Source organism: Meles meles, chromosome 16 (genome assembly GCF_922984935.1).
Source record: "Meles meles chromosome 16, mMelMel3.1 paternal haplotype, whole genome shotgun sequence".
NCBI classification, from domain to species: Eukaryota; Metazoa; Chordata; class Mammalia; order Carnivora; family Mustelidae; genus Meles; species Meles meles.
In genome coordinates, this window is record NC_060081.1 from 58131288 (window position 1) to 58154338 (window position 23051).

The following is a 23051-nucleotide window of genomic DNA, read 5'->3' on the forward strand; positions in this document are numbered from 1 at the left end:
AATGTTCTCCTCACCTTCCTTTCCCTCCCACTCCCCATCCTGGAAAATACCATTTATTGACCTCTGTCTGGAGGCCTTTAGTTTGTTTTGTTTTTAAGATTTTATTTATTTGAGAGAGAAAGAGCCCAAGTAGGGTGGGGGGGAAGGGCAGAGGGAGAGGGAGAAGCAGGCTCCCCACTGAGCAGGGAGCCTGGCCTAGGCCTCGATCCCAGGACCCTGGGATCACGAACTGAGCCAAAGGCAGTTACTTAACTGTCTGAGCCACCCCGGTGCCCCTGGAGGCCTTTATCAAAAGTTTTACTGTACCGAGCTAGGTTGTCCCATCTTGCCTCTTCTTAGCCTGAAGCAGCAGAGATACAAACAACTATTCTCTCAATCCAGGGTACATGCAGGATACCACAGCTTTTCCTCAAAGTGCTCTATCACATTCATCTAGTAACTGACAAGGTTGCCCTATCCAAAGACAGCTATATGAAGGGCCATCTGTGATAAGACTTTTTTTCCACCCACCCACTATAAGCTCCTTAGTCTAAAAAAGACTTTAAAAGACAAAGACTTTGATAACCCAAGAACCACACTCCCCACCCCTCCCACAGAGGCGGTCCTTGAGGCAACCACAACTTAGCAACCTTGTTTGTGATATAGTGAGCCATCAGGATACTTGGAGTTGCAGTATGATTACTTTCATTTAAACTTCAGAGCTCAGGGCACCTAGCTGGCTCAGTCAGAAGAGCATGTGATTCATGGGACGCCTGGGTTGCTCAGTGGATTAAAGCCTCTGCCTTTGGCTCAGGTCATGATATCAGGGTCCTGGGGTCGAGCCCTGCATCGGGCTCTCTGCTCAGAAGGGAGCCTGCTTCCCCTCCTCCTTTCTCTGCCTATTTGTGATCTCTGTCTGTCAAATAAATTAATTAATTAATTAATTTTTAAAAAAAAAGCATGTGATTCTTAACCTCGTGGTCATGTGTTCGAGTCCCACGTTGGGTATATCGATTACCAAAAAATCATCCATCCATTAATTGATAACACACACAAATGTGTGAACAACCTCCAAGTTCATCCTCAAGAGGGGCGGGGGGGGGGGTGCGCCTCGGTGGCTCATGGGTTAAGCCTCTGCTTTCGGCTCAGGTCATGATCTCAGGATCTTGGGATGAGCCCTGCATCAGGCTCTCTGCTCAGCGGGGAGCCTGCCTCCCACTCTCTCTGCCTACTTGTGATCTCTCTCTCTATCAAATAAATAAATAAAATCTTTTAAAAAAGAGAGAGAGAGAGAGAGACCCTCCCCATCTGAACCTTCACAAATAGTCCCCATCACAGCTTGCAGAAGCATCTATAATTTACCATCCACATCCAAACCTTGCCCCAGGTAGTCTGCATGTGTTTAGGTGAGCGGAATAGAGTACAGGGTGAGCTGTGGTCCTGAGCTAGCTCTTCTCTAGCAATGTCTAGAGAGTCTTCTCTAGATCAGGATCAAGTCTTCTTGGGGGCTCTGTGTTACCCTCTGTTCATCTGTTTCAGTATCTTCATTTATGCATAGTATACATATTTTGTATTTTTTTTTAAGATTTTATTTATTTATTTGATAGAGATTGCAAGTAGAGAGAGAGGAAGGGAAGCAGGCTCCCTGCTGACCAGAGAGTCCGATGCCGGGCTCGATCCCAGGACCCTGAGATCATGACCTAAGCTGAAGGCAGAGGCCCAACCCACTGAGCCACCCAGGCGCCCCATATTTTGTATTTTTATGTTACTGTTTATTTCTCTTCTATCGGGCTCGTTGCAGTGTAGACAAAAGGCATCGTTCATGTCATCAGTAATCATGCAATTAAAAATGTGGACTAGAACCATTCCAAAAACAGTTTATTACTGGACCATGATCCTACAAGGGGCCTGCCACAGCATGTACTGGGTGCTGTTTACTTACTTTGTTTGGCAAGAGCTCTCTACCTTAAGCAGTGTGCTTAGAGACACGGTGGTTGTGCATTCTGGCCTATAAGTTCACTGTCTCTTTATGGGACCTTTGCGGTTTGCAGAGTAGCATTTGGAACAGCACTCTTCTACACTTGGCAGTGTTCTTGGCATAGCACACAGACATACCAGTGACTTTTAAATAATTAGATAATTCGTGGTTTGTGGGGTTTTTTTGGTAATTCATGTTTTAAATGTTTGGGTTATGCAGAAACCGCTTGTAGATTATTTAAGTGTTTAGTATTTTAAGTATTTTGGTGATTTTCAGAGAAATGGACTAGAGACTGGATAGCATTATTACTTTCCCCATTTAAAATAATGAAATAAAGGTTCCCTCTATCTGAACATTGGCGATTTACAATATTTTCAGGGTTAAATTTGGTTCGGACAACAAGGGATATATTTTGAAATTTTATTTAAGGATGCATAAATAAGTAGGAAAAGCATAAGGAAACAGAAGAAAGTGATCGTCATAGAGATCAAGAGAATGGTTTTCTCTGGGGGTTTGGGGTGGAGGCTGTGGGTGATGGAGAGTACAGAGTGAGCACTCATTGTCTTCACCAGCTCTTCTAAGGGCGGGATTGTAGGTCTCACTAGCATCCTTTGAACAGCTCTGTGGCTTTACTATTACTCATCTCTTGGGGATTTGGGGTTGCTGGAAGTGTCTGTCTTGACCAGAAGGTTTATGGGTGTTCACTTTATAGTTTTTTTCAGCAAACCATGCATTAGTATTTTTATGAACTTGTTAGTCATCTAATCCAAATCAGATGAGTTTCAGAAACCATGAACAGACAGTGAAGATAGTGTAGTTACTGAAAAAGAAAAAAAAAATTATCCAGAACTGAAAGGCAGTATTCCAACTTGAACCAGTCTACGAATTAAAACAATACTGTGGAAGAAGCAAATATCAATATCAGGAAAGTTAGAAGACAACTCTTAAGGAAAGTCATTTTAACTTAGAATTCTGTGCTAGACCTGGGGCTCCTGGGTTTCGCAGTCAGTTGAACATCTGACTCTGTTCGGCTGGGCTGGGTCTCACAGTCATGGTATGAAGCCCCACTGTGGGCTCTACACTGGGTGTGGAATCTTGAGATTCTCCTCCTCTCTCTGCCACTCCTTCCCAGTTTCAAGGACACACTCTCTTGCTGTCTCTAAAATAATTGAATAGATATTTTTTAAAATTCTGTACTAGACCAAAACCATTAAATGTTTGATTAACAAACTGCAATTTTTCAAAAAATGTACTCAGTCATCAAAATGATGACCCCGTTGGTTAGGCATTGGGCTCTTGGTTTGATCTCAGGTCATGATTTCCTGGGCCCTGCTTTGTGTTCAATGGGGAGTCTGCTTGATGGTTCTCTCCCTCTGTCCCTCTACCCACTAGTGTGCCCTTGCTCTTTCTAAAATAAATGTTTTTTAAAAATGTACCTCCTGTATACCCTTTATCGTGGTATCTACCACAGTTGAGTAGGATATACCCTAAAAGAGGGAAGTAAATGGAATTTATTAAACAGGACTCATCCTAAGATCAGAAGGAGGGCTACCTGCGTGGCTCTGGCTGAGGTCATGATCTCAGGGTCCTGGGATGGAATCCCAAGTCTGGCTCCCTGCTCAGCGGTGAGTCTGCTTCTCCCTCTCCCTCTGTGATCTCTTGCATAAAAATTGTTTAAAAAAAAAAAAGAGAGAGAGAGAACAGAAGGAAATCCCTAACCTGGTGAGGGAGGGGCCTAAGCCTCAGGGTTTAGCAAACCTAGAAAGCATTTAAGGTTGGAATAGCCTGAAAGCTTGCTGAAGATTTCAAGAAAATAAAATTTATAAAATATTTATACAATAGAAAGAGAAGTTGAGGTTGAATGAGAAATAATTACATGAGAAATTTAGTACATGACTAAACAAAGCAGTTATTAACTCTTAAAAAAAAAAAAATGGCTGGGTGCCTGGGTGGCTCAGTTGGTTGAGTGACTGCCTTCAGCTCAGGTCATGATCCGTGAGTCCCAGGATCGAGTCCCACATTGGGCTCCCAGCTCCATGGGGAGTCTGCTTCTCCCTCTGACCTTCTCCCCTCTCATGTGTGCACGTACTCTCTCTCTCTCTCAAATAAATATATAAAATCTAAAAAAAATTTTTTTAATAAAAAATAAAAATGGTTTCAGGAAGATACAAAGATTCACAGAATCTTAACCACATGACTCAGCTGTGATAAGCATTTACATTCAGTACTGTGAATGTTGACTACTAGTATAACAGAATTTGAGTATCTCTGTCTGAGGGAATGGAAGGGGAAGAAATTGTGAATGTATCTGGGGTAACGTGGGGTGGTGGTTAAAAGAGAGTGAAATGCCCACAATGGAAAAATCAGGATGTAGCAATACCGGAAGAAAGACAGTTTACCAGTGTTACAAGTAGAGAATACGTAAGATCGACACAGAGGTGGTCCTCCCAGTATGGTTTTGAAGACTTCACTTACAAACCCTGGATTCTAAATGAGGCACTTTTCTTGAGTGGTTAGTCCTAGGTGCCCATTAGATTCTATGCCCTGGCCCCATGTCAGGATTCTGATTTAATTGAACTGAGATGGGACCTGGGCTTCCAAAGTTGAGACCATTGCTTTATGTATCCCAAAACAGTCTCATGGGGTAGTCATCATTTTTTAGTTGAAATTACATGGGTCATTGTAGAAAATATAGAAACTTAGAAAGAAATTTATTAGCTCTTCATCCCACCCTGAAGAATTTTGAAATATATCTGAGAATCCTGTTATAGCTTTGTATTATTTCTTAGAAAATGTAAGTTCATATTAAGCCTGTTCTCACATCATTAAAGATTTTACAAATACAATTTCAATAACTATACAACATTCTACCTTGTAAATATAATTTCTTTATTCCATTTTTGCTGTTGAACATTATCCTTTTTTTTTGCTTGTTTTATTTCTGTTCTTCAGTGAGTAAAGCAGTATTTAAAGTCTTTATATATAACAATTTTTCAAACGTCTTGCATCTTTCCCTTAGGATATATTCTTAGCTATATAATTAATAGGTTGTGAATATAGTCATTTTTGTTCATTTGATCTTGGTTTTGTTTTTGTTTTTTCCCCCATCCCATCTTAGTTTGTTTTGATGGATGAGATAGCTAATATTTATGGAATTAAATCCATCACTTCCTTTTATAGTTTGTTCCTTGACCTTGATCCCCATCCAGTGTACAGCAAATACATCTGTATTATATTCAAGACTGTGTGTTTGGGTATTAGCTATTTAACTTAAAATTTCCCAAGTTGTTTAAAGTTTCCTACCATCAAATAATGAATACCCATCCTTTATTTATTTTTTTAAAGATTTTATTTATTTGACAGATGGAGATCACAAGTAGGCAGAGAGGCAGGCAGAGAGAGAGAGGAGGAAGCAGGCTCCCTGCTGAGCAGAGAGCCTGATGTGGGGCTCGATCCCAGGACCCTGGGATCATGACCTGAGCCAAAGGCAGAGGCTTTAACCCACTGAGCCACCCAGGCGCCCCAATACCTATCCTTTAGATACTGAAATGATACAATTATCTGATAATCCATTTTGTTAAATAATGCAGTTTTCTTCATTGATCTTTCTGACTATATTAGTTAACAAGTTTAGTAATAATAGTTCATCTGGGCTCTTACTGTGTTCTAGCCGGTGTTAAACCTTTCACATGTGCTTTCAAAGCTCTTGAGTTGTAAGAACTGCTATTACATTCTTTGATAGATGGCAAAACTGAGGCTTAAATAAATTAGAAAGTTGGCCAAAAGTGGTCTCATTATTAGTAAATCAGGATTGTTAAGTATGGCGTTCCAGAACCAGCACATACTCTTATTATTACAGCTTTAGTATGTGTTTTAATATCTGGTAATGTTAGACCCACTTTTTTTCCCTTGGGTATCTTAATTTGTTCTCTAAAATAAGATTCTTTTAAACGGATTACATTGTAAAACGGGTGAGCAATATGGAAACCTATAAATAGTGAAAATCCTGCTGCCACCACACTTTTTCTTTCCTGTTCCCCTTGGCTCACTTATTAGCAAATTAGTCTATTCTTACAGAATTTTCTATACATATACTTAAAGAATATTTTTCCCAGTTTTTTATTTTGAAGTTTATCAGGCACATAAAAATGTTAAAAGAGCACACATTTGGGGCACCTGGGTGGCTCGGTGGGTTAGAGCCTCCGCCTTCGGCTCAAGTCACAATCCCTGGGTCCTGGGATGGAGCCCCACATCGGGCTCTCTGCCTTCTTGTGATCTCTGTCTGACAAATAAATAAATAAAATCTTTAAAAAAAAAAAACACACACACACATTTGTCCTGTACCTAGATTCACCTTGTTTTTCACATTTTGCCCTATTTGCTTTACCCCATTATAGATGGGTAGCTAGGTAGGTACACTCTCCCCCAAACCATTATGACACTCATCTATAAATGTTTTGTTCTATTTCTCCTAAGAACCAGAGCATTCTCTTGTATAACCACAGTACCATTCATAGCCCATTTCTAACCAATTATTTGCATTATCTCTCTTGCCTTTGATTACAGTAGCCTCTGAGACTATTTTTCTTATTGAACCAGCTGAAAATCCTGATTTCTGTTCCTTTCTGGATTAAAGGTATAAAAACAGTTACTCTGTTATAATACCATGAAAATGTCTCTAGTTTCCAGCTGTGTTCTGAGTAAGCGGAGAGATTCCTTTAGGGTCAAATGCCTCTTACCTTTTACATCTGTCAGAGAAATAAAATACTGGGGACTGCGCAGATGCAAAAGATACGACCAAGGCATATGATAACTGAAATGAAGTGGTTTTTTCTTGGTTGGTCAGACATGACTTCCCCCACATCCCCACAAGTAAACAAGTGTTTCTTCTATCATTTAATACCAATGGTAGCTGGTCTACACGCTCAAATCTTTTTTCTCACTGGTTTTCCTTAAGATTGCACTGAAATTGATCCACTACCTTCTTTAGCTTCTGTCATATTGATTCTTCTGATTCTAGATTTTTCCCTATATTTATTTCATGAGTCTCATCCTTGAGTCTCTAGGTGTTAGACAAATGGCTCCATGAATCAGGAACCTCACCCTTGTTGAAGAGAGCCCTTCTCTTTGCTTTTTATTGACAGTAGTAGCGCTTCCTAGAGAGCCCAGTGTCACAGAAAGTATTAGTATTATCAGTATTTTAAACCTATGGGGTTCTTTCTTGGGTTGATGAAAATGTTCCAAGAACTAGATGGTAAGGATGCTTGTATAATATTGTGAATGTACTGATGTCAATGAGTTAGTTACACACTTTAAAATGGTTATTTTAGGGGCGCCTAGGTGGCTTAGTGGGTTAAAAGCCTCTGCCTTCCACTCAGGTCATGATCCCAGGATCCTGGGATCAAGCCCCGCATTGGGCTCTCTGCTCAGCAGGGAGCCTGCTTCCTCCTCTCTCTGTCTGCCTGCCTCTGCCTACTTGTGATCTCTCTCTGTCAAATAAATAAATAAAATCTTTTAAAAAAATAATAAAATGGTAATTTTATTTGTATTTTACATGATTTTAAAAAGCCTCATTTTCCCCTCCTAGGTCTCCAGGGAATATAGAAGTAGGTTCTTTGTGCTGATAGCTCTTGGAATATCAGAGATTCCCTCCCTTTCCCAGACCAGTTTAAATCCAGTTGCCAGGCATTCTCAGGAGTAGCCATTTTATAAAGCTCCTCTGGCGAACATTTCATGCCAGGCTGCCCTCTCCTCCCATACTGACTGTTCCCCTGATTTCCTCTTTGCACCATGGATGGTGAGTATCGAGAGCATAAAATCTGCTTTTCAGATCAGCCTCAATGTAAAGCATAAGGAAATGAGGAAGTCTACTGGGATTGACTCATTAAAAAAAAAAAAAAAAAATTCAATGGACCCACTTCTTACAAAGTATTATATCTTTTTTTCCCCATTTTATTTATTTTTTTCAGCATAACAGTATTCATTGTTTTTGCACAACACCCAGTGCTCCATGCAAAACGTGCCCTCCCTATTACCCACCACCTGTTCCCCCAACCTCCCCAAAGTATTATATCTTAAAATCACAATAAACATAGTTTGTGTGTGTGTGTGTGTGTGTGTGCGTGCGTGTAAAACCCTTCACCCTTGTGCCCTTCCCAGCAACCCTCAGGGGTGCCTCTTTGGGGTCTATTTGAAATGCACTGTCCCAGATCAGAGTAGTTTCTTTACTACTTTTTATTTGTTTATAAGCATTTTAGGAAGTTTTAAAAGAAGCCTCCTTAAATCACATGTAAAAGCTCAGAGTTGCCCCCACCCAAAAAAATCCAGAGTTGCTAAGAAACAAAAGCTATGTTCTCTGACATGTCTACAGAACAGTTGATGGAGATCTATACATGATGGGATGGTTAAATTGGATAGGGATACCCACACACATCTGTTCACATAAGAACCTGTCTATAGCTATGTTAACATTTTAGGGAGTACCTTAAAAATACATACATGGCTATAGGGAAACAATAAGGACATACAGATAAAAGAAGAAAGTGAAGATCACTTTTAATCTCACTTTTTTGAATTGAAATTCTGTTACTGTTTGAGGCGTGTGTGTGTGTGTGTTTTAGAACTAAACATTAACTGTACTTTTTATAATCTTGATTTCATTCCTTATCAGAATGTTCGTTGCACTAAATGAAGATCTTTGAATCTTTCTAAGAGGCGAGAGAGAGGTTTTAACTCCTCGCAGATTTTTCATTAAAATTTTCCATAAAAACAAAACATGTTGGTTATAGACCGCTTCTAACCCTGTGCTATTTATTCCTTCTGTAGATTCGCAGCGGGAATTCAACAGTAGGCCAGGAACAGGATACGTACCTGTGGAGTTTTGGAAAAAAACTGGTACGTATCTGTCTGCTTCTAGGTCGCACGTACTCACTAATTTGTGTGAGCATGGAGTGCATGTTTCAGGGAAAGGTGGTTGGCTCATAACTTTCCCCTCAGAACTCTAGGCTCCTGCCTCTCCCCTTCCAACTTTCGCATACACCTTGACTGTGTCTCATGTCACCTTGCAGGTCAAGAATTAGGAATGACTTCCTATAGTCCACCTAAGTCCCTTGCGTACCTTTCTGCTGGGTCATCCTTAGGCATTAAATAAGCCTTATTTCTGAGCATGTAGCTCGGTTCATTTCTGCCTGTTCTCTTCACTCGAATCTACACACATTCTGTTCACACACGATCACATTTGGTTCATTCTGGCCTTGGAACAGCCCTCCACTTTTCCTTTCAACCTCATTGTCCCCAGCCTTGTCAAGACTGTTCTGCATGGGCTTCACTTTCTAGAAGACTAAAAGGAGGGTAGGTCTGCCTCTTGTGGTAAGATAGTGGGTGAAACTAACCTCACATTCCTAATTCTGTCTTTGTCCAGACACGACTTCTTTTCCTTCTAGACTCCCTTTTCCAGGATCTTTTTTTTTTGCAGTCCAGTATAATTTTTTTCTTAAGATAAATTTACTTCTGCAAAAGTTAATGCTTGTCCTTCATAAAGACTCTTTAGGGAGCATCAAGATCATTATAAACAAACAGATAAAAGGTATGAACAAATTGTGAGAAATACAAATAAGCATACTGCAGAACGTTTATTCGACTGGCGGTATAGGAAAATGTAAGATAAAGCAGCCCTGATCGATTAGCCCCCAGAGTCTTTATTGACGTATATTTGTTGACCTGTTTTTAGGGGATCTTGCTTATTATGACTCTGAATAATTCATTAGTGATTTATATATGAAAGTATTAGGTGTGACCAACCTTGAGTATGTGCAGAGCTTTTAAAGATTTTATTTTACTTTTTATTAAAGATTTTATTCATTCATTAGAGAGAATATAAGAGAGAGCATGTGTCAGAGGGTAGAGGGAGAAGCAGGCTACCCAATAAGCTGGAAGCCTGACATGGGGCTCAGCCCCAGGACCCTGGAGCCATGACCTGAGCCACCTAGGTGCTCCAGGATTTTATTTTTAGCGTGGGGTTGAATTCACAGCCCTAAGGTCAAGAGTTGATGCCCTATTGACTGAGCCAGGCACCCCAGTAGATGCAAATTCTTACAATCTTTCCTGTTTCTTGTCTTTGAATTCTTCCTCTCAAAAGTATATAATCCAGACTTAGCCACACAAATTGTTTAAAAAAAACAAAAATATGTATAAAGATAACCATTTTTAGTATATTCTTTTTTTTTTTTTTTTTTTTTTTTTTTTTTTTTTTTAAAGATTTTATTTATTTATTTGACACAGAGAGATCACAAGTAGACAGAGAGGCAGGCAGAGAGAGAGAGAGGGAAGCAGGCTCACTGCTGAGCAGAGAGCCCGATGCGGGACTCGATCCCAGGACCCTGAGATCATGACCCGAGCCGAAGGCAGCGGCTTAACCCACTGAGCCACCCAGGCGGCCCCCATTTTTAGTATATTCTATGTGAATTTATAGGGTGACACCACAAAGTATTATTTTGCCATTAAAAATAATTTGGAGGGCTCTTTCCGCCATTTTTCCTTGCTGCCATAGTGGTGCACATGAATGTCTTGGCAGATGCTCTCGAGAGCATTAACAATGCCGAAAAGAGAGGCAGATGCCATGTTCTTACTAGGCCATGCTCCAAAGTCATCGTCCAGTTTCTTACTGTGATGATGAGGCACAGTTTTATGGGTGAATTTGAAATCATTGATGATCACAGAGTGGGGAAAATTGTTGTGAACCTCACAGGCAGGTTGGACAAGTGTGGAGTGATCAGCCCCAGATTTGATGCACAACTGAAAGATCTAGAAAAATGGCAGAGTAACCTGCTCCTGTCCTGCCAGTTTGGTGTCATTGTACTGACAACATCAGCTGGCATCATGGACCATGAAGAAGAAAGACGAAAACACACAGGAGGGAAAATCCTGGGATTCTTTTTCTAGGAATGTAATACATACGTGTAAATAAAATGCCTCAATGGAAAAAATAATAATACTTTGGAGGTACCTGGATGGCCACTTGGTTAAGTGTCCGACTCTTGGTTTCATCTCAGGTCATGATCTCATGGGTTAAGGGATCAAGCCCTGAGACAAGCTCCTCACTCAGTGGGGAGCCTGCTTGAAGATTCTCGCCCTCTGCCCGCCCCTCCCCCTCTTCACACTGTCTCCCTCAAATAAGTTTTTAAAAAATAATCTGGGAAACTATATAGCAGCTTGGGAAAATCTTTATAGTTGGAAATGGGGTAAACTTTATTACCAAGAAGTGGAATAGGATTACAGGAAATGAAGAAAGCAGTTGTTAAGGTACAGAGAAATAATACCATGCGCAAGATCTCCTTGATAACTAGTGATTTCCTGCTTGGGAGGTAACCATTGGTTAACTATGGTTAAGAGCCTAACTGGTGTTGAACTGGCTGGATTTGAGTCCTTCCTCTGCTATGGTGTTGTCTGTGACCTTCGGTGACTTTAGCAGGGTAGTTATTCAAACTGTGACTCTTACTGATTGACCCTTAATTTGAGAGGATAAAATACACGTTGGCATTATTATGTTGACTCAAGACACCTCTCTGGAAAATAATAAGAGGCTTATGAAGGGTAGCAATGGTGGGTCACAGTGAACCTGTGTAGGTACCAAGAGTAAAGGAAGCATGGAGTTCACTGTCATGTCAGCTCAGCATCATCCTTGTCCTTTGGAGTGAAAACAGCTTTTCTTAAAGGCTAGAGTGATAAGATGAAAAGATGTATGATGGCATCCTAGAATACTTCACTTAGATCTTCTTTGAGCCTAGGCCATGTGAAAGAACCAAGCCATATGGGCGCCTGGGTGGCTCAGTGGTTTAAGCCGCTGCCTTCGGCTCGGGTCATGATCTCAGGGTCCTGGGATCGAGTCCCGCATTGGGCTCTCTGCTCAGCAGGGAGCCTGCTTCCCTCTCACTCTGCCTGCCTGCCTCTCTGCCTACTTGTGATCTCTCTCTGTCAAATAAAATAAATAAAAATCTTTAAAAAAAAAAAAAAAAAAAAAAGAACCAAGCCATAAAGGAGGCTTAGGCTTTTGGGTTTTCTAGTCTTGTGGGCCCAAAAAGGTGGTCACTCACATTAGGTCTTGGAGATGAGGCTCAACGCATAGTGTATGCCATTTGGAGTGTCCATTCTGTGGAAACCAAGCAGAGTGGTGGTGATGGGAGGAAGTGACCAGGAACCAAGTGGGGTAATGTCATTTAGGACTTTGGAAGCCCAGGCTCCTAGCATGCCCAAATCTGTACCCCACATTGCTCTGCTGTTAATCTTCTATACCTAACTGCCTCCTGGCCATTTGTACCTGGATGTCCCAGAGGCACGTCAGTCTTCTCACTTGTCCACATGGCATTTTGCTTAGTACCTATTTCATTTCATAGCACTATCATTCTTCACCTTCATCTCCAGACCCCTGGGTGCTACAGCCTCATCCTGCCTCATCCTTTCCTCTGTGCCACTTGCACCTACCTAAACTGAGAGTTGCTTCTGTCAGCGGGTAATGCCCCAGCCTCTGCAGGCCGTCTCTGCCTTCAGGCCTTCCTCCATCCATAGAACCCTTCAGGAGTTCATGTTTTCTTTAGAAGAGCCGAAGTCCCTAGCATGGGTTACAGGACTTTGCAGATACCATTTCCACCTACCATCTGAACCAAGACGCATTTTCTTGATCCTCCCTGCCACTTGTAGAGCTGACCACTTTTCTCCTTGGAACTCTATCTCTTGTACTGACATATATTATGGATCCCAAGCCACCTGTGTACTTTGATCACGGTTAGGTGAGAAGGACTACCTCCTAGTCCCCTCGGTATCCCCAGCCCTTAGCATAGTGCCTCCCACCATCTACACACCCAGCAACTGAGTGCATAAACAGACAAGTATAAGCAAAAGTGAATGTGTATGTCTTATGTTAAACTTCTGTATTTTTGGAAAAGTCCTCTTTGTTTCAGCTCTGTGCCTTCTTGCAAGTGATAGGGAGTGGGAGGGAAACGATTTCTCGGCCAGTTGATTTTACTGTCACTTTCTTCTAGAAGAAGCTGTGAATAAGGTGAAAATTCAGGCCATGTCGGAAGTACAGAAAGCCGTTGCTGAGGCAGAGCAAAAAGCCTTTGAAGTGATTGCAACAGAGAGAGCTCGGATGGAGCAAACCATAGCGGACGTCAAACGACAGGCTGCAGAAGATGCCTTCCTCGTCATAAATGAGCAGGAAGAGTCAACAGAGGTCAGATTTCTGGGGGCCGGGGAATCGGGCAGGGGGTGGTGCGGTGGTGACAGGGGCTGAGGCAGCTGTAGTCACCGAGCCCACTGTTTTCTTAAGTGCTAGGCAGTAAGACAAAAAGGGCTGCTCTTGAACGAGCTAATTATAATTTTATCTATCAAGTACCAGAAGAATTTTGTTTCTTAGTTTTTATATCCTTATATAAAGCAGCTCATTGTGTCAGTTTCAATTTTTAAAACTTACCCTGAAGGCAGAGTTTGTGGATTTACATAATTATGATGACCATCTTTGACTGGTGGGTGGTGGGCTCTCCATGAGCTGGAGACGCAGAGTTAAGTGCGTGTTGCCCCTTTGATCTTCACAGGGATCCTTTGAGGTAGGTATTGTTGGGTTCCAACTTTACAAAGAGGAAACTGTGGCTTAAGGAATTTCACTGATGTAATCCCTTGGTGCTGAAGCCAGGGGAGGGGGACTGAGATGCAGGGCCCTATAGCATTTGGTCTGTTTATAAAGAGGATAGGTCTTTTAGGGATTGAACTGACAGATCGGGCAAACATGCCCACCTCTCCAAGACCCAGGTCTCAGCACACAGTTCGTTTCTACACAGGACACTTGTACCAGTGAGGACGAAAGTACAACTGAAAAGAAAAAAGCAGATGACAAAAACATCGTTAACAGTCCTTTGGAATATAATAAAGTTTTCCTGTAATTTTCCTTTCAGTCATTTTTTGGCTTTGAGATAAACTTTATGTCCTGAAACAAGCCTATTTCTGTAAGTAGGCAGGTCCGTGTACCACTTAAGACATAAAGAACTGGGGGTTTTTTGTTGGTTCTGTTTAAACAGCAGAAACGTTGCTGTCTCACTCTGTGTAAATGACACCCTGCGGTATAGTAGTGCCAGGCCTGGCAGGTGAAGAGGAACATGCCTAAGTATCACGTGGCCCTCACGGAGGATGTGGGAAAGTTCCTCATTGTAGCACCCCAACAAGGACTCTGAATTGTGGGAAAATAGTTCCATTGACCCTCTTCTTGTCTTCCCCTCCTACTTTCCCTTTAGAATTGTTTTTGAGCAGTGACCTCTCTGTTTCTGCTGTGCGTATTTAATTCTCTGTCTGTAGCCATCCGCGTCTACATCAGTATCCATTCATATTTAACCTGTTTTTAATATCTGTTTATCTTCAACTGCGTCTGCCTCCAAAAAAAGGAGGGGAATGTTTTGGCTAAGAGCACGAGTTCTGAGTCTAGACTGTGTGGTTTAAATCCCAGCTCTCCATCTATAGCATTGTGCTGTGAAGGTCCTGTCATTTTAAACAGTGCACGGTGACCTACAGATGAGGCATACACCATCACCCATCCCAGCAAACTCTTTCCACAATGGGGGAGTGATAGAAGCTATGGGTTAGTTTGCATTGGACCAGAGGGATGAATTCGCTTTATTTTCATCCAGAAAATTCTGCATGAAGTCCAGCAGGCATTTCTGGGGTTTCTTCTGAGAAGTGGTAGGGTATAACGGAGGGAGCCCAGAACAGGGGGTTAGGAGCCCTGAGTTCTAGTCCCGCTTCCCCCCACATTGGCAGCATTCCCTAAGGACTCCCGTTTCCTTCTCTGTATAGCGAGTGTGTAGCAGCCCCTGTCCTGCTGGTCTCATAGTTTTTATAAAATATGAGATCGAGATTGTGGTTGTGGAAGTGTTTTTAAATGGCATTGTACTGTGTAGACAAAGGATTTTGTTATGGTGTAAAACTGTATGTATATAAGCTGGGGCAGCTCCTGCTCTTGCCAAACAGTGGCCTCATCTGAGGCCAGACTTTATGAGTCTCCGTTGTAGTGCCTCAGGCAGAGGGATGAAGTGAGGGGTCCCCTCATCTCTGCCATGGGGCACCTGATGCTCTGAGCCTGGATTTCCTTGCCAATCTAATGGGCTAGCAGTTGATTATAAGATGGAGAGTCATTTCTTCTTTGGGCCAGCTTTGCAATAAGGTCAAGGGGGCCTGGGAAGGGTCCCAGGGGTTTTGACAAGTCCCAGGTCATTTTGATACAGGTAATCCCCAAGCCACAGAGTACAGGTATCCCTCTTCTTTTTTTTTTTTTTAAGATTTTATTAATTTATTTGACAGAGAGCTCAGATAGGCGGCAGAACGACAAGGAGAGAGAGAGGGAGAAACAGGCTTCCCGCGAGTGGGGAGCCTGATGCGGGGCTCAATCCCAGGATCCTTGCATCATGACCTGAGCGGGAAGGCAACTGCTTAACTGACTGAGCCACCCAGGCGCTCCATCCCTCACTTTTTGAAAGTTCACATTATGCCTTTGCTTTTACAAGAGACCTGCGTTAGTACCTATTCTCACTTGCTGAAAGAAATCTGAAGAGGATTTTCACTTTAATGAGAAAACACAAAAAGCAAAAATAGCGTTCAGCATTCGTTATGCAGCGAGCCCAGCACATGCCCTGAGCAGCAAGACTGGCCCCGCCAAGCTCCTTCCCCAGGAACTCCACTCTCAGGAGCCGGCTGTGAGAGCTGTGAACAGGGTCTGTGAGCATCTGTGCTCTATCTCAGTTTGTTTTATGCATCCATTAGCAAAATGTGTCTTAAGGAAAAGCCTAAGAGAAGTTTTTTTGGGGGTCTGGGAACACTCAAAATTTTTCCATATAAATTAATGCTAATTGTTTCTCCACTTCGCACCATTTCAGCTTATAAAAGGTTTCATAGGAAAGCTCCACTTCCAGATAGCAGGGGAACCAGTAATAATGGCAGGGACTGATGATCTGTGCTTAACAGAGGAAATTCTAGAATCCTCATTATGACTTCCCTAGCCAGTAAACTCAGGAGGTTTATAACCTTCTCCTGCTAGCTGTAGAGGACTGTTCAGCCATACGTGTTGTTCCAGCCTTGGAAAGTGCTCATCTGAAGCATGACCACAACAATAATACACCTTTTGCTTTATATCTTGGCAAAAAGCCTCCTGGCTGTCAGGGGAAAAAAAGCCAAGAGGAAAAACAATTACTGTAAATATACAATGGCAGCCAAGGTGAGAGCACTAGTGGTTACTACTCTGTCCTGGTTTGAGATGCTCTTGCAGGCTTGGACAGAGAGGGAGCAGAGGCTCTCCCATTCGGCTGGGGCTGAGCACAGGGCTGACACATTGGCCTGTGTTTCCACGGCGGCCGCATGTAGGCAATAACCACCTGATTTCTTCCCCACAAGTGATAATGTTCTGCCAAAGCATCATTTGGATTCAGCCTGTCAGACTGAAAGGTATGACCTTCTCTGGAGTGTAGTTTGCTTGAGGATCCATAAATGAATACTGGGAAAGATGTCTGCTCTCTATTCTGGTCCCCTGGTATTGGTGCTGGGCACGTTAGGGCAGTCCCTAGACTATATTTCCTGAGAACTATTGTGTTAAAGGGGAGTCTGCGATCCTTTGCAAGCTCTTCAGAGCTAAACGTGTACCTTGAGTGGAGTAGAGTCGGGGGGTTCAGCTGCCTGGCTTCGCATAGCCTTGTAGTCATTTTACAGCGTTAGCTACATCCCTGCCTGCTGGTTCTCAGTATCCCATCTGCAGAAGGTGGGCTGGATGGCCCCAAGCACCTGTCTCTTGTTTTATACTTGAGCAAGTGTCCAGATTTCATTGGGGACAGTGTCTTTCTTCCCTGAGGGGATTATGGAGTGGTCAGGCCAGGCTTCTGATGGGCTTCTGCCATTCCGGAGATGCTGTGGTGGAGGCGGGAGGCCAGCTGGTGCTCCAGTCCATCCCGACACCTCAGGAAACCCTGTCTCTTCCTGGTAGTTTCATCTGGCCAGTACCAGAGGCTTTTTCTCTTCTGAGTGGCTCCTGGGGACCTCAGGTGCAGGCTCTCATGGACTCCTCGGGAGCCTACGGAAGGAGACTTCCAGGGGGCAGGTGCTGGGAGCTGCGCCGAGTGGCAGCCTCTCTCATGCTGCTGCTCTCCCCTCCCTAGTTGACTGGTGGAGTGCAGGGCTGTCTGTTCACAACCAGCCTGCTGCTGCTTTCACAGGACTGCTGCTTGCTGCTCCACCCGAGTCTCACTGGCACCCACCTTCTGTCACAGTACTTTTCCCATCGGTGCTCTCCCTGCCTCACCCACTGGCCCCCCCAAGTTTCTGCTAAAGCCCAGCAGTACCTACCCCTTCCTTGGCGAGTGCAGAGAGTAGCAGCAGAACTTCGAGGGCACTGAGTTCTGAGGTGCTGGGGGGCTCCCTTAAGCCCGGAGTGGTCCTCTGATTCCCAGTCCACCTGTGATGAGACATGACTGAAAGAATAGGTACGGAAGTTGCACAACTGCCCGCACCCCTCGTCCCCTGACAGGTGACCTTTTTTTTTTTTTTTTTTAAAGATTTTATTTATTTATTTGACAGATAGAGATCACAAGTAGGTGGAGAGGCAGGCAGAGAGAGGAAGGGAAGCAGGCTCCCTGCTGAGCAGAGAGCCCGATGTGGGGCTCGATCCCAGGACCCTGGGATCATGACCTGAGCCGAAGGCAGCGGCTTAATCCACTGAGCCACCCAGGCGCCCCGACAGGTGACCTTTTTAAAGGATCGGTGTTGTTGGTGGAAGCAGTCAAGATCATTCCTCTGTTGAAATCAGCAAGAGAGAAAACATGATCTAAACACACGTGTGCATGTGTCGTGTCAGGGACCCTGGGGACAGAGTTTGATTTGGTCACTGAGGGTTAAATACGAGTCAAAACAACGAGTAGGTGCCTTTGGCAGGAAGGGAGACCTACCACCACCCTTCCCTGGCACCCTTCGTCTTGCCGTCCTGCCAGCCCATGGCAGGAAGTTTGCCTCTTTTTACTGACGAAGGAAATTCAAAGAGGCATGTGTGTCTGCCACGCATCAGCAAAGAGCAGTTGAAGTAGGACAAGCCCAGGTGTATGTAGTTCCAAATGCCGCACTCTCCCCACACAAGATCCAAGCAACTAACCCTTGCCTGTGTCTTGCAGAACTGCTGGAACTGTGGCCGCAAAGCCAGTGAGACCTGCAGCGGCTGCAACATCGCACGCTACTGCGGCTCTTTCTGCCAGCACAAGGACTGGGAGCGGCACCACCGCCTCTGTGGCCAGAACCTGCACAGCCAGAGTCCCCACAGCCAGGGCCGGCCACTGCTTCCTGGAGGGAGGGGCTCGTCAGCCCGGTCCACTGACTGCAGCGTGCCCAGTCCGGCTCTGGACAAGACCTCGGCCACCACCTCCCGCTCCTCAACGCCCGCCTCTGTGACAGCCATCGACACCAATGGACTCTGAGCCCAGACTTCCTCCCTCTGATGACCCCACGGCGCAGCAGAACATGGCACAGGGGGCCTGGCCGTTTGAACCAGTGCAATTAGCTGTCGGGTCATCAGCAAAAAGCAAAGCGGAGGCAGGAAGAGTGCAAGCCCAGCAGACACTGCTCCACGGCCTCTCCAGACACTTACCCAGTTTCCTGTCTGCGTCCTCGGGGAAGCTAGCGTGCCGTTCTCTCTGCACATAGGCAGCTGGCCAGAGCTACTGCCTCCTTCGTGGGCTTCCGGGTTGGTTCCTGACCCAGCTGAAACTGGCATGGCCGGCCCCTTTTCAGCGTAGACCACCAGCTCCCTTGCCTGCCTCTTGAGGCAGCAGAGACTGTCAAATGTGCCCCACCAGGCTGGAGGCAGCTCGCCCCATGCACTGCCTCCCTGCCCACCACCCTGCAGCAGAGGCCTGGAGGCTGACAGCAGGTGGTGGAGGAGATCCCCTCTGTCTGGGTAGCTCCTTTAGCCCCGTTTCCACCCTCAGCAGATGCCACTGATGAGCCCACTAGGACTTGGGCCAGCAAAAAGCAGCACTCAGGACTCTCTCCTCGACCCTGCTGTTCAGACTTGTTAAGATGATCAGAAATCACAGGAAAAAAGTCACCATTTCACTAAAAGCACCCATAATGATGAAAAAAAAAATAAAACTTCCTTCAAGCATCACAGATCATTTTGGACAAGATTTTCCAACCTGGCTTGCTACTTTAGTTTGGGACCCATTTGTTTCCTCTCTCACTTGATTTTGCTTATGCAGAAAATAGTTTCCAGCGCATGGATTGGTCTGCGGGAGAATGAGACTCAATTGTGGATAGTCTGTTCTCTCTGAGCATGTTGGCCAAATTAGTATCGTCAAATCATTGAATGGATGATCTGTTGGAAATGCAGAACCTTTTGTCACCGCTTGGCTGTTTGCGCAGTCGTCTTGTTCTGTGTCCCTTTATCTGAAGCCACGCGTGTCCAGATCACTGTGTGGATTTTCTTCTCATGGTCTGTGGGTGGCCCCTCTGAAGCTATGGTTGACCCATACGATATGATTTGTTGTGGCTAGGGCTTGCCTCAGCAGTCAAGGCCTGGTCACATCTCAGCAGCCTTCCTGGACCTGCAAGAATTTTTCAAACCTCATCCATAATGCATATTACGTCAACTTACTATCAGGCATACAATCTCAGTTACCTATTTGATAACTTCCCTCTTTGAGCTAAGAAAAGTTCTGTGAGATGTGACAGTCATTTTGAGAGAGGCTCACCAATTTTTCTTCCCATTAGGGAGTTTCCCAGATGTTTACCACCTGTATCCCTCCTAAAATGTTAGGAACCGCCACACGTATTCTTCCCTGCCATTAGCGTTTTGTTGGCAGCCCAATGACCCTGATGCTCTCTCTGTTCACGTCCAGGCCTCCAGCACCCTCTTGCCCCAAGGAATTAGTTGGGGTGAGTTGGTTGGCCCTGCTCCGGCTGGCCCATGAAGCCTGGCTTTAGGTGGCTCCCTTCTGTATGCTTACCAGGGTGAAATCAAACGTCTCCGTCTCATCGAGGAAAAGGGATCGGCATAGTAGCGTTGTCCTCACATACGCCTGTAGCTTACTGTGAGAACTTTTAAGTCCCTAATTTACTTTAGCTAAAGATTTTCTGTCTTACAGAGAAACTCATGCAAGGCACCTTTAAAATACCTGGATTTCCGTTGCATAAAGTAAGATATACCCAGAGAATGAATGATGTTACTTTATTGTGGAATTCCTTAAACTGCAATGATGGGTGGGGCATCCTGACTTCCAGCAGGAATGAAATGAGGACCCCAGGCAGGACTTGTCTGCGTTTCTTTCCATTAAGACCTGGGATGTCCCATGAGAAGGTGACGGAGCCTGTAAATCAGAGCAGGAGGTCGTCTCGTGGCGCCCGCTGGATCTGCCCCCAGTTCTCTGTGTTCAATGGCAAGATGCACACCTGGGCAGGTTCTTTACATTGTCAGTGGCCACAAGACTACCCAGACTAGCTCACGTTTTTCCTGGATGGAATGAAGAGCCGAAACCAATAGCCTCTTCGTGAGGGGTCAGTGTCAGTTCCTCCAGCCAGGGTTTCAGTTTGGTGTGCAGCTCCTAGCTGACCGTTGGGGGCTGCGGCTGTAACGACCGCTAGATCGCAGGGTTCTTGTGGTGCTGTTCTGGACTCTTTGCTCATGTGCTGCCCAGAGGCCAAGCTGAAAAGCTGGGCAGTAGCCCACACTGTAGTGCAGTTCTCAGACTTTCTGCTATTAATTTTTGGTCACTTTCACATGTAGGTTGTTAGGGCATCTCTTTAGATATAAAGAATCCATTCTTCTTCATCCTCCTCTCTGAAGTTTTCTGTTCTCTGGTTGGGAAGAGGAGGGGCACTGTCTTGGGGCAGAGCAGGGGGAGGGTTGAAGGGATGGCAGCGAGTCCAGCTTCCCTCTTGGTTTGCACTGTTGTTCATCCCAGCTCCCAGGTTCGGAGTACAGGTTCAGGCTTCCCACTTTCATGTAGTTAGACTTCAAATGTCTTGATACAATCAGGCTGCTTAGAGGACCAGCCTTTATAGGTAATATTTAGGGGAACAAAAGACCAAGAAGATCAAGACTGAAGGTCTTGTCACGGCAGCCCCAGGCTCTTGGATATTACTGTAAAAATGAAAAGCAAATGTGGCACGTGCCTGTCCACCCATCAGAGCACATCTGGAGATTGAGGCCAGTGCTCAGCACTGCCCACTGAGGAGTGATTGGCCTTCACTGTCCTCTGCGTGCAAGGAATGGTTGCAGGAACCAGAGAAGGCTGAGGTGGCCAAACTGGGAGCCATCTTTAAATGTTCTGAGGGATACTTGAGGTCTGGAACTTCATACCCTCCGTCCTCCTTTGGGTCTCCAACCACCTGCATCACGGCTGACTCCGTTCAGTAGTGAAAATGGACTCTGGAAGAAGTTGGTTAGTTACACTCGCTCAGGAATAGGCAGCCCACCCTATGAGCTGTGTGTGTGGGACTTGCACTTTGGAGGGTCCTTGTAGCTCCAGGGGTGGGCATCTAGCAGCTGTGCTCAGGTACAGCCTGTGACCCTGAGGTCACAGAGCCATGGATCTTGGACAGTGCTGAGTCCTACATATCTTAGTGGATCTGAGTCTGGAAACCAGATGCATCTACCCAGCGCAGGTCGGTGCTGTGCTGGCTGCAATGCGGACATCCTTTGCCCAGTCTGGGCCTGTTAGTCCACCAGGAGCTCCTCGCTTCCTGGTGTCAGCATGGCACATCTTCAGCCTCTGGACAGAAAATCTACACTGTACTCTGTGTGGCCTTGTTCCAAAGTCAGATTGATTGATCCCCGGGGCCGTCATCTGCTTGCAGAGGGTGTTGACCTTGTTCTGGTAGTCAAGCAAGTGAAAGTGAAGGATCAGCAGCACTGTGGGAATTGTTCGGTAGTGAGCTCTTCAGAATGAAAGTATAAATAATGACCAGGTAGCTGTTTGTCCCGGAAACTGTAGAGGGGATTACAGATTGAATAAATCATTGAAAATAGAATACATCCTCAAAGCCGCCTTCAGAACTGGTGTCAGAACCAGGTCAGTAGACCAAGCCAACTTAGATCTGGGGGGATGGGGGTTTGGTTTGGTTTTCAGTTTTTGGTTTTTTTTGGGTTTTTTTAAGCTATTTGCAGAGAACTGGGTGGTGGCATGTTTGAACCAAATGTAAAAAAAGCCAGAGGGACCTGGACTATTTCAGCATGGACCAGAGGGCCGGCTTGGGTGGGTTGGGGGTGCTGGGTGAGCTGCTGAATGGGGTCCTTCCAGCTCTGAGTGTCTCGTGAAACCAAAACTGATTGATTACCTGCCTCTGCCCATGTGCGTTGACATGCTCATTTCCAAAGATGATGGTGCAGGTGACCTTTTCCATCGTGAGTCAGGAGAAGGTTAGGAGGCCTGAGGGTGAACCCTGCATCCCCCTTGCCCTCACGGCCCCAGAAATGGCACTTCCCCTGGAGACCCCATCTGGTCCGGCCCACAACTGCCCAGTGTACACTCATTGATGCTTATACCAAATAGGGCGTGTGTGGCTGGCGGCTGGCAGAGGCAGCCGCGTCCCTGCATTGGAGTTGGCGGAGAGAAGCAGCAATAAGCATTACGTGAATGACTGAAAGTGCTCTTTGGCTCAACAGCCTTCCGTCCACTTTCACGGCTTTCCAAGTTCCTGATGAAGCTACAAAAGCTCCATCCGTAAAAGAAAGCCAGTAATGTAAATAAATAGAAAACTATGCCTCCGAGCATGGTTTTAAGGGGGGATGATGAATGTGAAAGCACCCACAGGATGCGGTAGTCTGGTTTCTCTGTGCTTTGTCATTTTACTCAGATAGGAATTTTTGTTACTTAACTCTGTGCATAACTTATTTAATGTACTGTATAAATGAACCAAAACTGTTAAATATGTATTTAGTTTGTTCTACTTAAAAGTAGTCAATAAAAAGGCTATATTCCTTTTCTGACTCGGGCTGGAACGGAGCGGGGAGGGCAGGGGGCATGCACACTGGGTATCATCCTGCAGGCAGGCTTCCACCTTTTGGGGTGGTACCTCCGGGAGTTCG

General features: G+C 44.9%; 2 protein-coding genes across 3 annotated transcripts in view; both read left to right on the forward strand.

Moving 5' to 3' along the window:
- Positions 1-18621, forward strand: part of CBFA2T2 (CBFA2/RUNX1 partner transcriptional co-repressor 2) — a 152836-nt gene extending 134215 nt beyond the window's left edge. The window contains exons 9-11 of one of the 2 annotated variants that reach the window (XM_045981221.1): positions 8783-8851; positions 12994-13184; positions 18145-18621. In XM_045981221.1, coding sequence (XP_045837177.1) covers positions 8783-8851; positions 12994-13184; positions 18145-18444 — 560 coding nt within the window. In that variant the 3' untranslated portion in view covers positions 18445-18621. The remainder of the gene's footprint in view (positions 1-8782; positions 8852-12993; positions 13185-18144) is intronic. The other variant, XM_045981222.1, reaches the window with a different exon arrangement.
- On the forward strand, positions 10499-10903 carry LOC123926898 (40S ribosomal protein S15a-like). Its single transcript, XM_045981223.1, has one exon. The coding sequence runs from the start codon at positions 10514-10516 to the stop codon at positions 10895-10897; it is 384 nt and encodes a 127-aa protein (XP_045837179.1). The 5' UTR covers positions 10499-10513; the 3' UTR covers positions 10898-10903.
- Positions 18622-23051: the final 4430 nt, after the last annotated feature.

Excerpts from the sequence above, each read along its gene's own strand:
- LOC123926898 (XM_045981223.1), top strand. The coding sequence starts at position 10,514 with ATGAATGTCTTGGCAGATGCTCTCGAGAGCATTAACAATGCCGAAAAG.